Source organism: Acomys minous (assembly GCF_964271855.1).
Source record: "Acomys minous genome assembly, chromosome: 11".
NCBI lineage: Eukaryota > Metazoa > Chordata > Mammalia > Rodentia > Muridae > Acomys > Acomys minous.
Genome location: NC_140492.1, coordinates 54,994,255 through 55,008,082, shown reverse-complemented (window position 1 = coordinate 55,008,082; position 13,828 = coordinate 54,994,255). Strand labels below are relative to the sequence as shown.

General features: G+C 44.0%; 1 protein-coding gene across 4 annotated transcripts in view; it reads left to right on the top strand.

Annotated features, from left to right (window-relative positions):
* Positions 1 to 13,828, top strand: part of POLQ (DNA polymerase theta) — a 77,421-nt gene that overhangs the window by 37,871 nt on the left and 25,722 nt on the right. For all 4 annotated transcript variants that reach the window (XM_084801576.1, XM_084801577.1, XM_084801578.1 and 1 more), the window contains 5 exons: positions 331 to 455; positions 2,290 to 2,533; positions 4,242 to 7,258; positions 9,245 to 9,388; positions 11,419 to 11,615. In XM_084801576.1, the coding sequence (XP_084657702.1) occupies positions 331 to 455; positions 2,290 to 2,533; positions 4,242 to 7,258; positions 9,245 to 9,388; positions 11,419 to 11,615 (3,727 nt within the window). The remainder of the gene's footprint in view (positions 1 to 330; positions 456 to 2,289; positions 2,534 to 4,241; positions 7,259 to 9,244; positions 9,389 to 11,418; positions 11,616 to 13,828) is intronic.

The window sequence follows — 13,828 nt, the reverse complement described above, 5'->3', positions numbered from 1 at the left end:
CATTTTATATCCACGTATCAAATCTATTTAGATGTATTTGTGCCATCCCATTTCTTAAACCAAGTATTATTTCTTGAAATCAGATAGTAACATTGCAATGTGGATCTCTTTGTTATAGGGATGTTAGTTCTTAGCTGTGAGTAAGGATGTAAGGCTACTGTGAACACGTGATCTGAGTCTTTGCCCACCAGCCCTGTTTCTTTTGTTGTTCCCTCAGAGGGTGATGAGCTCTCTGTTGCCTTTCTGGTCTGCAGTTGTTTACAGTGTGTGCTAGACTTTCATAGTAGCTATAAGTGATCTCTTTCAACACTTGCGATGATTTCCATTTAGGTTTTTCACAAGCCTCGTGTTACTGGATTTAATCAGTGAAATTCCCTTAAAGGAAATTAATCAGAAGTATGGATGTAATCGTGGACAGATTCAGTCTTTGCAGCAGTCAGCTGCTGTGTACGCAGGTCAGTTGGACAAAGTGTTTCATGTCTGTCTAAGATTCCATGGCTTAAGGTTGCTAAGCCCCGCCCCCCCCCTTTTTTTTTTGGGCAGGGTATCATTGTGTAGCTCTGGCTGGCCCGGAGCTCCCTATGGAGACCAGATTGTCTTCAAATCCAGTGATCCACCCGCCTCTGCCTTCTGAGTACTAGAATTAAAGGTGTGTTCCACCATGCCTGCCAAGATTACTCCCAGCACTTGCTGTGAGTTTGAGGCCAGCCTGGTCTACAAAGTGAGTCCAGGACAGCAAAGGCTACACAGAGAAACCCTGTCTCAAAAAACCAACCAACCAAAAACAAAACAAAACAAAACTTCTATTTATTTAAGTCTCTCTGAAATTGCCACAATTTGGATCAAAACAGATGCTTTAGATTTACAGCCAAACATACGGCAGAGCACAGGAAGCCTTGTAGAAGAGTGGGGCGAGGAAGGGTAGACGGACCTGGAGGGCACAGGAACTCCAACAGAAGACTAGCAGCCAGCTAAGCTGGGCCCGGGGGGCTGCAGAGACTGAAGCACCAACCAAAGGCCATGTATGGACTGGACCTAGGCCCCCTACACATAAGTACAAGATGGGCAGCTTGATCTTCGTGTGGGTCCCCTAGTAAGGGGAGCAGGAGCTGTCTCTGATAGAGACTGTGTTGCATGCTTTTTAATCACTTCCCCCTGGTGGGGCTGCCTTGCGAGGCCACCAAGGAAGAGGACATGCTCAGTCCTGATGTGACTTGGTGTGCTGGGTGGGTTGTAGGGAGGAGCTCCCTTTTTCTGAGGAAGGAGTAGGGGGTAGGGGTGAAAGGGAGGGAGAGTGGGGCGTAGGGTGAGGAGGGAGGGGCCTATGATTAGGATGTAAAGTGAGTGAGTAATGTATGAATAGTGAATGAATGAATGACAACAACAAAAGAAATTGCTGCAGTTTTGGAGTCCCAGCATCATCATCAGATGCCACGCCTCTCCACAGAGAGCCATCATCAGGCTGTCTCACTCTTACCTTAGCAACCTGCTGACTGTACATCTTTCCTCTGTTTCCCCTTCCCCTTTTATAAGGAGAAACACAGTTCTCAGTGGAATCCCCTTTTCTTGTTACTGATTTTGAGAAAGAGGCTGCAGAAGAAGAGCTCTGTGGGCTCTCATCTGACTGATGTAAACACCGTGCTTTAGAAAGCACTCTTAGTTACACAAGCAGCTTGAGTCTGCATCTGGTTTTGGTAAGGACTCTTGGGAAGGAGATGCAGGACTACTAAAGGGCTGTGCCTTTCTGTGTAAGAGGCTTCCTTGTGAATGTGTGCACACATGAGGATGCTGTGTAGAAGGTGGGGGCAGAAGGCAGGGTGAAGGGAAGCACTCAGTGAATACTGAGTCTTAATGCAGCAGTGACTTGCTCCAGGGCTGGCACTTCCCTCCGTGATCTCTGTCTAAACAGGCTGGGTATGCGGAAGGGTAGCCTTTCTTTGAAGAAAATAGTAACCAGAATGTCACTCTGCAGTTCTCTCAGAGTTTGAATTTTTAAATCATTTGTCCAGGAAGGAGTCCTTCATCTGCTTTATTAAAGTTCTCTTTTCCTTAAAAGAAGGGAAATGGAACAGAAAGGAAGAGGAAAAAGGGGAAAATAGGGCAGTGAGAGGAGTGGACTAGAACGGGGCTTTTGTTGTTGTTGCTGTGTGTGCCTCTGCATGCAAGCGATAAGTTCAGATTAGGGATGAATGAGACGGCCCCGAGAGAGGCCGAGTTCAGATCCCCAGCGCCTCAGACACAGCGGGCCACAGTAAAAGCAGCTCCTAACAAATACTCTGACTGTTCTAGGAATGATCACGGTGTTTTCCAACCGCCTGGGCTGGCACAACATGGAGCTACTACTCTCCCAGTTTCAGAAGCGTCTTACATTTGGCATCCAGAGGGAGCTGTGCGACCTGATCCGGGTGTCCTTGCTCAACGCCCAGAGAGCCAGGTGCCTGTACGCCTCTGGCTTTCTCACCGTGGCAGACCTTGCCAGAGCTGACACTGTGGAGGTGGAGGCAGTTCTGAAGAATGCCCTGCCTTTCAAAAGGTAGCCAAGTTGTGTCTGTCTCAAGCCTATTAGACGACAGCTGATCAACCATTAAATAATAGATAATATATTAAATATTTAAAAATACTTTCCTTATTGAGAGTCTTTGGGCATACTCGGTGTGTTAGAAAGCATGGCTACCTTTTTCTCTTGAGGATTACTTTGCATGATTGGAAAGGCATTTGTAAAATGGTGGTGTGTCTGTCCTTCCTCAGGCTGAGCGTGAGTAAGGCACCGGTGCTCCCCACTGTGGTAAATTTGATTCCCACAACCTCTCCAGGGCTCATACGCTCCGTTCACTCCTCTTAAATGTTCTCTGAAACACTAGACCCTCACCACAGTGTGTGAGGAGAGGATTCCTTGTTTGTGTGTCGAGGGGCCTGACCAGCATCTAATCAGGGAATAATCTAAGTCAGAACACCTACCCCATTTCCAGTTCAGTTTCCCCCCTTCCACTCGTGTTAGGCCTGACTCTTGGACCTAAACTTTTAACAAGTGTGGGAAGGGATGGGGTGTGGCCTTTTACAAGCCTCTTGGCTTTGCATATCTCCTACTTTTACTTTTTAGTAATTTTAAGGTTTGAGGTGGGATGACATGTAAAAAGGAAGAACATTGTTTTGAATGGCGTTTGTCCCCATAGTTCTTAGGTGTTGAATGTTGTCCTGTGTTTACATTGTGGCTCTTTCTCACGAGGGACAGTTTTATGGTATTTTAGGATGCATGGCTTTTTACTGCATACTTACTAATGGTTAAAAAATTCACAAAGTTTTCTGTATCCAAAGCAGTGTGCATTCTGCAGAGGGTGAAGATAGGAAGGTGGTAGAACCTGTGTCTCTGTGTTGAAACTGACTTTCATTGCTGAGGGATTATCAGAGGATGAACTGAGATTTTTTGAGGAATGCTTTGCTTATAAAAATTGCTAGACACTTAAAACGGTCCTTCTCTGATCTTAAGACAAGGTCTTGCTACTATAGACAAGACCTTGTTATGTTGCCCAGGCTGGCTTTGAACTTGAGAGCCTCTGCCTCAGCCTCCTAAACTGTGGGATGAGGCCCCACCCTAGCTTTTGTATTTCCTCTCACCCATCCTTGCTGCTTTGCATTGTGTGTTGTCACGGGAAGTCGAATGGGAGCCATTTATTTGCAATGAAAAAAATTCTGACTCCCGCTTAAAAAAAAAAGATTTATTTCTTTGATGTGTATGGGTGTTTTACTTGCACGTTTGTCTGCACATTACATTCATGCAGTACCCACAGAGGTCAGAAGAGGGTGTGGGAGCCCATGCAACTGGAGTTACAGACTGTGAGCTGCCGTGTGGGTTCTGAGAACCAAACCTGGCTCCTCTGAAGGAACAGCTAGTGCTCTTAACTGCTGAGTCATCTTTTCCACCCTTTGAGGATTTTGCTTAAGGAATCTGTCTTAATAGGGATTTCCTGTATTATGCTATTTTAAAATTACCAAACCACCTGCCCTTCCCAAAGCTTCACTTTGAACAGCCCTCACACCAGCTGACAGAATATATTTTAAACATCATTTTTTTTTGCTCCCCCAGCTAGAATGTAAGTACCATGAGAGCCTGTCTCTGTTTCTCTCCCCCTCTCGATGTGCTGCCACGTCTGTTCCCTGAACCACTTAAATAGGATGGGTTCATGTTGTAGGAGTGCATGAATCAGTGCGGTAATTCCCCCTTTTCACGTGTCCTTGAACAGTGCCCGGAAGGCAGTGGATGAGGAAGAGGAAGCAGCTGAAGAACGTCGGAACATGCGAACTATCTGGGTGGCTGGTGCAAAGGGTGTATCTGCGAGGGAGGCAGCTGCCTTAATAGTGGAGGAAGCCAAGTCCATTCTGCAGCAGGACCTAATGGAAATGGGAGTGCAGTGGGATCCACGCTCACCCTTGAGTTCCAGCACACATTCACTGGTCACTTGTGCGTCACAAGTAAAGGAACGCACGCTTACACCCCAAACTAAGAGATCCCATGAAGGGTTGACATTGAAGAGCAGAAGCAGTCTGGGAGCAGGTGGCTTAGATGACCACCGAGAGCGCGCAGACTCCCTCTGTGAGTCCCAGGGGGATCTCCAGCACCAGACGCCCTCCATTTGCAGAGCAAGAAAACGGACTAATTTAGGAATAAACAAAGAAAAGCTTCAGACATCTCTGAATGAAGGAAAACCAAACACTAACGAAGTTCCACAAACTTTTTCCTTGAAGAGAAGAAAAACTGCTTCAAGTTTTAGCTCAGGGCAGACGAATGGCAGCTTTCCATCTTGGAGAGACAGAAAGTGTCGAAAAAAGTCTTGGGGCGGCAGCCTCATGTGTAGCTCTGACATGCATAGAGATGACCCACAAGGAGAGGCTGTGTCTAAATCTGCTCTGTGTGGAGACCCATTTTCCTCAGACAAGCAGAATGTAGAAATTAGAAGTCCAGGGCTCCTTACAAAAAATGAAACTTTTTGTGCCAAGGAAAAATGCAACAAAACCTCATTCCCTTTACAAATGCAGCAACCTTGCTTAAGGAAAAAAACAGAACACAACAGCGCTGTGGAACACTCTGCTGCAGGGTCTCAGGGTGAGCATGTGACTGGTCAGCCCCCTGGCGTGGCTAGAAAGGACTCAGCTGGTACTGAGATAGGAGAGACAAGCAAGGTGCTCCTAGAGACAGATGCAGAAAGGCAGCATGTGTCCGCGCAGCTCCATAGCACCCATCCAGTTAGCCAGTGCTGGGAGAATCAGTGCGGCAAACAGACAGACACGTGCACTACACAGGACGCTTTAACAGAGAGACAAGAAGTTAGTAGTTATAGGGCCGGAGGCTCAAATGGTGTTGCACCTATCAAGTGTCAAAGTAGAAAGCTTAATAGCAAAGAAAATGAATTAAATCCCTGTCGGGCATTGGGAAGTCACATTGGCAGAACTGAGGCACCTAGTGGATTACTGCCATCAACCGGAGAGCTTGATCAAGCAGGAGGCTGGTGCGAGAGTCTTCTAAATTCTTCTGGAGTAGTAGAAAAAACAGCTGCATGTGCAACAAAGAAGACTGAACATAGTCATGTTTCTAACCTGGCCCTCTGTGATTTTGGAGATAGCTTATACCTGGATACTCAGTCAGAGAAAATAATTGAACAGGTGGCAACTGAAAAGGCCAAGCAAGGAGCAGAGGCAGAAGGGGTAATGGAGAAGAGCGCTGACACTCAGAGCTCAGAGCGCTCTTTTCAGAACAAGGGTCACAGTACTCCATGTGGACAGCATCTCCCGGGAGCAGCTAGCACAGACCGTTTGGACAGTAAGAATATAGAGACTGTGAAACAAAGCCCTGAAAAGGGCACTGATAGGCTAACTCCAGAAAGCCTCACTCTCCATGCTCCAGCACCGCAGAGGGGAAATGGCCCGTGCTTTAAGGAGAACGAGCATTCTGTTACTGACTCCCAGTTAAACAGTTTTCTTCAAGGATTTGAAACACAGGACACGGTAAAACCAGTCATCCCTCCAGCTCCTCAAATAAGAACTCCTCCTGGTGTGGAGGAAGAAAGCGTGCCTGAAAGCAGTTTGAATATGAGTGACAGTATACTATTTGACAGTTTTGGGGAAGATGGCCTAGTAGAAGGACAGTCACCTGATGTAAAGGCAAAGCAGCCCCTCTTTTCTGAGATGACAGCGAATCATTTCAGTACTTCTCCCTGTCCACAAGAAGACCCCGATGTGAAAGCAAACGCGAGCAAGCATCAAGGCGCGCAGCAGCCAGTGGCTTGTTCTAGTGGAGACTCCATGTTCTTCTCGGAGCTGGACTCTGCTCACATGATTGAAGCCTTAGACAATGTGGCTGCACTTCATGTCGGAGGGACCTGTGATTCAGTAACCCTTAAGACATCAGAGCACAGCGATTCCGCAGTGCTGGCCAATGAGTGTCGCCAAGGAGAAGTGGTCAGAGGAGATCAAAACGAAACGCCCCCAAAGTCCAGACCCGCTGAGACTAACCAAGATCATTCATTCTCGTGGTCAGGAGCATCATTTAACTTAAGCCCAGGACTGCAAAGGATTTTAGATAAAGTGCCTAGTCCTCTAGAAAAGGAAAGGCCCAAATTAACACACACAAACCTGCCTTGCTTTGAAGGAAACAGCACAGCGTTAAGTGAGAGACAGGAAATGAATTTTAATTTGGAGGCAGTTCAGAGACCTTTACTTTTCCCCAGCAGTGAAGGCAAAAGCAGGCTTGAGGGGCGAGGGAGCACTGGCAGGCAGCGAGGAGCCTCATCTCCCTCGCCTTGTACAGGAAGTGCCGCAGCTGGTGACGATGCCCTCATCCCTCCCACGCCTGCTCTTGCTTCTGCTTCTAAGCTGGCATTGCCAGATACTCTGGAAACATCTGGAAAATGCCAGAAAGCCAGCAGTGTTTTACAGTGGGGTGGACCTTGTTTCTTTGGCTCCCCTTCCGCTGTTGAGAACCGTGATTTAAGTGAAGAGCAGAGAGACAACCTGAGAGACGACGGTTCTATTGGAGACACAAGTTTTTTTCTGCAGTCGTCTCAGGATGAACTGCAGTTAACTCCAGCCTCAAGCAGCTCAGAGAGTTTGGCTATAATTGATGTAGCGAGTGACCAGACTCTCTTTCAAACCTTTGTGAAGGAGTGGGGATGCCAAAAGTGTTTTTCTATCTCTCTGGCTTGTGAAAAGATTAGAAGTTCAACGTCTTCCAAGGCTGTTACCATAGGTGGAAAGTTGAAGCAAGGTAAGGATTTTTTGAGTGTTAATTCTTCTGCATTGGGATCTTGGAATTTAATATTTTAGATATATGTAATTTATTCAAATTGAATATCTACTTAAGAATATATGTGTAGCCTTTCTTTATTTGGCCCAATTAGTTACTAATAATTGCCCTCCATTATAAGACGTCTGTGTAGCCTATGTTAATATAAAAATAATATGTTTTGGATATTATCACACTTTTATTTACAAATGGTTTTTATTAGTCATAAGTACTCACAAATTACTCTTACTTCATCATGAAAGCACACAGCAGATGGGAACTGTATCTCTCACAAAGTACATTAGCTGACGTTACCAGGCATTATTGAATCTGTGCTGAAACATGGTAGTTCCAGTCCTTTCAGAGCCTTTCTGGGTTTCCAGACTTGAACCTTTGGTCAAAGGAAGCCATGAGCGTTTTGTCCCGTGACTGAGGAATAGCTATAGTCAACTTGTTGACCTGGCATGGGAAGCAGAGGTTTGATTAGGTTTCGTAACGCTGTGTCTGTGTTTGTCGCTAAGTTGCGAGTGCTAAGCTTGCGTTGTTGGAGCCTGTGTGTTACTGACAAGTTCCCTGTGCTCCTAGTGAATAGTGTTTTCTATTCCTAACTCATCAAGCATAACACCAGGCTTCTTATAGAGGCATATAAAGTGTCCGTAAACTTAGCAAATATGTATCGTCTTCCTATGTACGTACCAGTGTCTTCCAGGCATTGAGATTGTAATTGTAAATTAAATTAATTGGTTCTTGACTCTTGTAAAATTAAGTAGGTGTTTATTTAGAAAAAAAATGTTGACTGAAGATAACAAAAATTACACTTAATTTTTTACAATAAACTCTTGGTGCCTTTGGCCAAGAATTGGTGAATTTGCTATAAAGGTTTTAGTTTGTGTGTACAAATGGTCTTAATTTGTTATAGAAACTTGAAAAGCAGCTTTTTTCATCTACTGGTGCTCATTAGCGAGCTGCTTTAGGTAAGCTGTGGTGCATTGTTTTCATCATGACAGGTATCTTAGTTGATGGGAAATGTAAAAAGAGCGTGTACACATAAGCAGGATGGTGGTAGGCATACCTTTAGGGCCAGCACTTGGGAGGCAGAGGCAGGCGGATCTCTGAGTGTGAGGCAGTCTGGTCTACATAGAGATCAGGATAGCTGGGGCTACACAGAGAAACCCTGTCTCAAAAAAAAGCAAACAAACATAAAAAAGCTTATACACACCTGAAAATGATCACCCAAACAACTTATATTTTTGAATCTACAGCTTTTTGCCCAATAAGCATTGTACTGGCTATTGTTTTGTCATCTTGACATAAGCCAGATTTATCTGGAAACTGAGCCTCAATGGAGAAAACGTCTCTATCAGGTTGCCTGCAGGCCAATGATTGATGTGGGAGGGCCCAGCCCACTGTGGGTCCTACCTCTGGGCAGGTAGTTCTGAGTGGTATAAGAAAGCAGGCTGAGCAAGCCATGAGGAACAAGCCAGTAATTAGTGTTCCTCCATGATCTCTTCTTCAGTTCCTGTCTTGAATTCCTGCCGTGACTTGTCTTCACAATAGACTGAGCAGTAAGCAGAGATAAACCTGCTTCTCCCCAAGTTCCTTTCAGTCATGGGGTCTTTCACAGCAGTGGAAAACTCACTAGGATAAATACATAGGGGCCCGCTGCTGTTGTTTGTACATTTTGGGGACAGAGTCTGGCCATATAGCCAAGGCTGGCCTTGAATCTATGATCATCTTGCCTCAGCTTCCCAGGCACTAAGGTTATAAGGCATGTGCCACCATGATGGGTTATAAGGCATGTGCCATCATGATGGGTTATAAGGCATGTGCCACCATGATGGGTTATAAGGCATGTGCCACCATGATGGGTTAAGTAAAGGTTTTGCTTATCATACTTATCATAGTTTGCTTGATGTTTAAATATTGTAGTTTTTTTTTTTTTGACAGTTTTACTTTTGACTCATTTAGTTAGCTTACTGCAGGAAACCCCCGTTGAAGCTGATGGATTTCCTGTGCACGGCTCTGATGGCATTGTGGTAGTTGGACTAGCAGTGTGCTGGGGTGGAAAGGATGCCTTTTATTTGTCATTGCAGAAGGAACAAAAGCAATCTGGTAAGTAAGCATTTGGCTAATGCACATATAGGAAGCTACTTAAGGGGCAGTTTTACAGAGAGAGACAGGAGACAGTTTTACCAGCACAGTAATAAAGAGATGAGCTGCAGAGAGAGAACTCACGTGAAGACTGAACAAGCTAGAAAATGAGAAGCCAGGAGATTAGAGCAGACTGCTGAGTTAGTTTGAGGCCAAGCAGAGCAATTCTAGCCTGAGAGAGAAGCCAGATTAAATATGTCAGCTGGGAGAGGAGTTTGAGCCAGAACAGCTGAGTTCAGCCAGCCCAGGGCTCAGAAAGAACAAGTAAGGGTGAGCTTAGTAAGCAGTAAGTCTCAGAGGCTGAGAACATTCTAGGCCAAGGTCAGATTGTACGGAAGTTAGAAGCTTCCAGGACTAGGCCTAGGTTAGCAGAAGGAGATAGTAAGCCTCCCAGACAACAACTGAGTCAGGAGAATAAAATTACTTTTACAACCTATGCTCTATGACATTTTTTTTGCATTAAAAAAAATATTTAAGAATAATTTTCTGCTATTTCCTAGGCTTTATTTTTAGAATTAAAAATTCACTGTTTTGAGATTAGCTACTGTATGCATAACCACATATATTAATCAGAATGAACTCCTCTTCCCCTTCCTTTATCCACCTATTAGGTCCAAAGCAGCCACAGAAACAGCAGTGCCAGACATGTCCTAAGTGACAGTCTGAGCTCAGCTCAGGATGGGTTATGGTTAAACAAAAACCTAATTCCGCATACCTCAGAAATCTTTCTGTTTGTAGGGAAAGCCAATACTTCTGTTATCTGGCCCCTTCAGACAGCTACCTCAGCCAATGCACATCTAGTGTCCATTGTATAAACCTGTATGAAGGTCCTCATGCTAGTTTCCAGGCTGTTCTTGCCTGCACCTCACCTCCTGCTACTCTTGTTTGTTTGTTTGTTTGTTTGTTTGTTTTTTGAGACAGGGTTTCTCTGTGTAGCCCTGGCTGTCCTGGAGTTCACTCTGTAAACCAGGCTGCCCTCAAACTCACAGAGATCCACCTGCCTCTGCCTCCCAAGTGCTGGGATTATAGGCCTGCACCACCATTGCCTGGCTACCCCCTGCTGCTCTGAACTCCCAGGCTGTTCACCTCTCCCCTTAACACTGACAAGGGTTTCCCCACTTTTTTTTTTTTTTTTGCTGTTCTCTGCCCATGACAAATAGCCTAGCAGTTCCAATCTCCAATCAATCTTTCTTTCTACTCATGGAGTGATGTGGTTTGGGGATTCCCCTGTACCCCTGCTTATACCCTCCTTCTGTTCCTCCTTTCCTGGGTGTTAGGGACGGAACCCAGAGCTCCGCCCCTGCCAGGCAGACGTTCTCCCTGGAGCCATGCCCACAGACCGGAATCCATGCTCTTAGAAACACTGTTCTGCTCTGTGCTGCCATGCACAGTGGGCCATAGCAGCTTCCTCCCAGTCTTTGTCTTCCCGCTCCTCCAGGCGTAGTGTTGAGCTAGAGAACTGTGGTCACTGAGTGGAGGAGCTGGAGGGGCCGTTGGAGGGCAAAGGTGAGATCTAGAAATACCTGGGCATCTGGATATGCGGTTCATCCCTCAGCTCGCTGGGCAGGAGCAGTCAGGACGGGTGGCACGCAGGGCAGTTCCTCTGCAGGAATGAGGCCTTTCCGGTCTCTGTGGCGAGCAGTGTGTTGGCTGAGTAGCTACTTGAACTTGGTTTATTTTTGATACAACATTGTATGTTTCCTTTTAAACTTAATTTATAAAGCTTCTACCTGTCTTTAACTCTTTGTTCTGAAAATGCAATTTTATTATTAGAAATCTTAATACTTAGAGTTTTAACCCACATAATAAAATAGACTACTACGAATCTAGTCCACGCCATCATTTTCAGATGATGAAGTTCCTCATCACATAGTTGCTATGACGTGAACAAGTACCTATTTGGCATCTGAATCTTTCTCAGTCTTTCCACTAAAGATTGCTGCTTCAAACGAATGAGTCTAAATTTTGCATTAAGACTTTTTTCTCCCAAGATATCAGTCCCAGTTTGGCCCCACCACCTCTGGATGCAACACTGACTGTGAAGGAGAGGATGGAACACCTTCAGTCCTGCTTGCAAAAGAAATCTGACAGAGAGCGGTCTGTTGTCGCCTATGACTTCATCCAGAGCTATAAAGTCCTCCTCCTGTCGTGTGGCATCTCCCTGGAGCCCAGCTATGAAGACCCTAAGGTTCTACCTTCTCTGTAATTCTTGTATCCTGCAGCCTTGCTAGCTCTTGGGGACCACTCTTTGTATGTGCTTAGCCTCAGTTATTTAACTTGAAGCTTTCAAACACGACAATTCTCTGTCCAGTAATGTCTTTCACCCAGAATGTGTCATTGTGTACCAAATGCCTCTGTGGGTAAAAGCAGAAATACCACAAATTCTAAACGTTAAAGGTTATGTTCTTCCTCAAAGATGAAAGGAATTTTAGTTTTGGTTACAAGGTATGGGTTTTTATACCATGGTAAATTAGAAGTGAAATATGAAGTGTTAGGTTTAAGAATACAATAGCAGGAGTTTTCAAGTATTGGTGAGGGTGGAGGCAGAACATAGGAGAAGTGTGTGAGTGTAGATGTCAAAGGGGAGGGCTCGTGGGGCTTAGGGCAGATCACACGCTCTCCCTGAGAGCAGTTTTGTGCAATAGTAAGCGTGGTGTTCTTCCATGAGGCTGGCGGAGTACCAAGGAGGAGTAACTTACGTTACTGCAGTGTACTTTTGCCACCCTAATGGCTTACCGAGATTTATTTCAAGATAACAATTTCTCCCATGTGTTGCTAACAGATGTATGAACGACACAGAGTGGAGTTGAAAATTATACTGTTTTAACATTTATTAGCAAACTAGTCAAATATAATAGGATTCCTTTTTTTTTTTTTTTTTTTTTTTTTTTTTTTTTTTTTTAGAATTTTAGCTTTGAATTTCTTTCCATTTAATTTGGTGTTGGCTACCGGCTTGCTGTGAATTGCCTTTGTTATGTTTAGGTGTGTGCCTTGCAGCTCTGTTTTCTCCAGGACCTTCTATCATGGAGGGATGCTGGGTTTTGTCAAAGGCTTTTTCAGCAGCTGATGAGATGACCATGTGGTTTTTTTCTCTTCAGTTTATTTATATGGTGAATACATTTACTGATTTTCATATGTTGAACCATCCCTACATCTCTGGGATTAAGCCTGCGTGATCATGGATGACCTTTTTGATGTGTTTTTTCATTTGGTTTACAAATATTTTATTAAATATTCTTGTATTTATGTTCATGAGGAAAATTATCTTTTTTTGTTGAGTCTTTATGTTGTTTGGGTATCTGGGTAACTGTGGCCTTATGACATGAGTTGGGCCATGTTCTTTCTGTTTCTATTTTGTGGAATAATTTAAGTTTTGGTGTTGACAATTTCTTTGGAAGTCTGGTAAGATTCTGCACTAAAACCATCCAACCCTGGGCTCTTTTGGCTTAGGAGACTTTTAATGACTGGTTTTATTTCACTAGAGGCTAGAGGTCTATTTAAATTGTTTACCTAATCTTGATGTAATTTGGTTAAGTGGTACTTATCAAGAAGATGATCATTTATTTAGAGTTTTTAATTTGGTGTAGTACCTGTTTTTAAAGTGTGTCCTTCTGATTCTTTGGATTTCCTCGCTGTCTGTTGTTCTGTTCCCCTTTTCATTTCTGATTTTGTTAATTTGGATATTCTCTCTTCATCTTTTGTTGTTAGTTTGGATAAGAGTTTGCCTATCTTGTTGATTTCTCAAAGAACCACCTCTTTGTTTCATTGATTCTTTGTATTGTTCTCTTTGTTTTTATTTTATTTATTTCAGCCCTCAGTTTATTTCCTGCTGTCTACTCCTCTTGGATATGCTTACTTCTTTTGTTCTAGAGCTTTCAGGACTGCTATTAAGTTGCTAGTATGAGAGCTCTTCAATGTTTTTATGTGGGACCTTAGTACTGTCAGCTTTCCTTTTAGCCATGTTTTCATTGTGTCCCATAAGTATAATGTGTATTCATTTCCATTCAATTCTAGAAAGTCTTTATAGTCTTAATTTCTGTCTGACCCATTTTTCATTCAGTAGAGAGTTTTTTTTCAGTTTCCACAAGTTTGTAGGCTTTTTGTTGTTTCTGTTGTTGATACCCAGCTTTCATCTGTGGTGATCTGATAGAACACTGGGAGTTAGTTCAGTTTTCTTAGATCTGTTGAGGCTTGCTTTGTGACTATGGTCAATTTTGGAGAAGGTTCCGTGAGGTCTTGAGAAGAAGGTGTATCCTTTTGTGTTTGGGTAAAATGTTTTGTAGATATGTTAGGTCCATTTGATTAATAACATCTATTAGTTTCATTATTTCTTTGTTTAATTTCTGTCCACTGGTAAGAGTGGGACATTGAAGCCTCCCAATATTAATGTGTGGGGCTCAA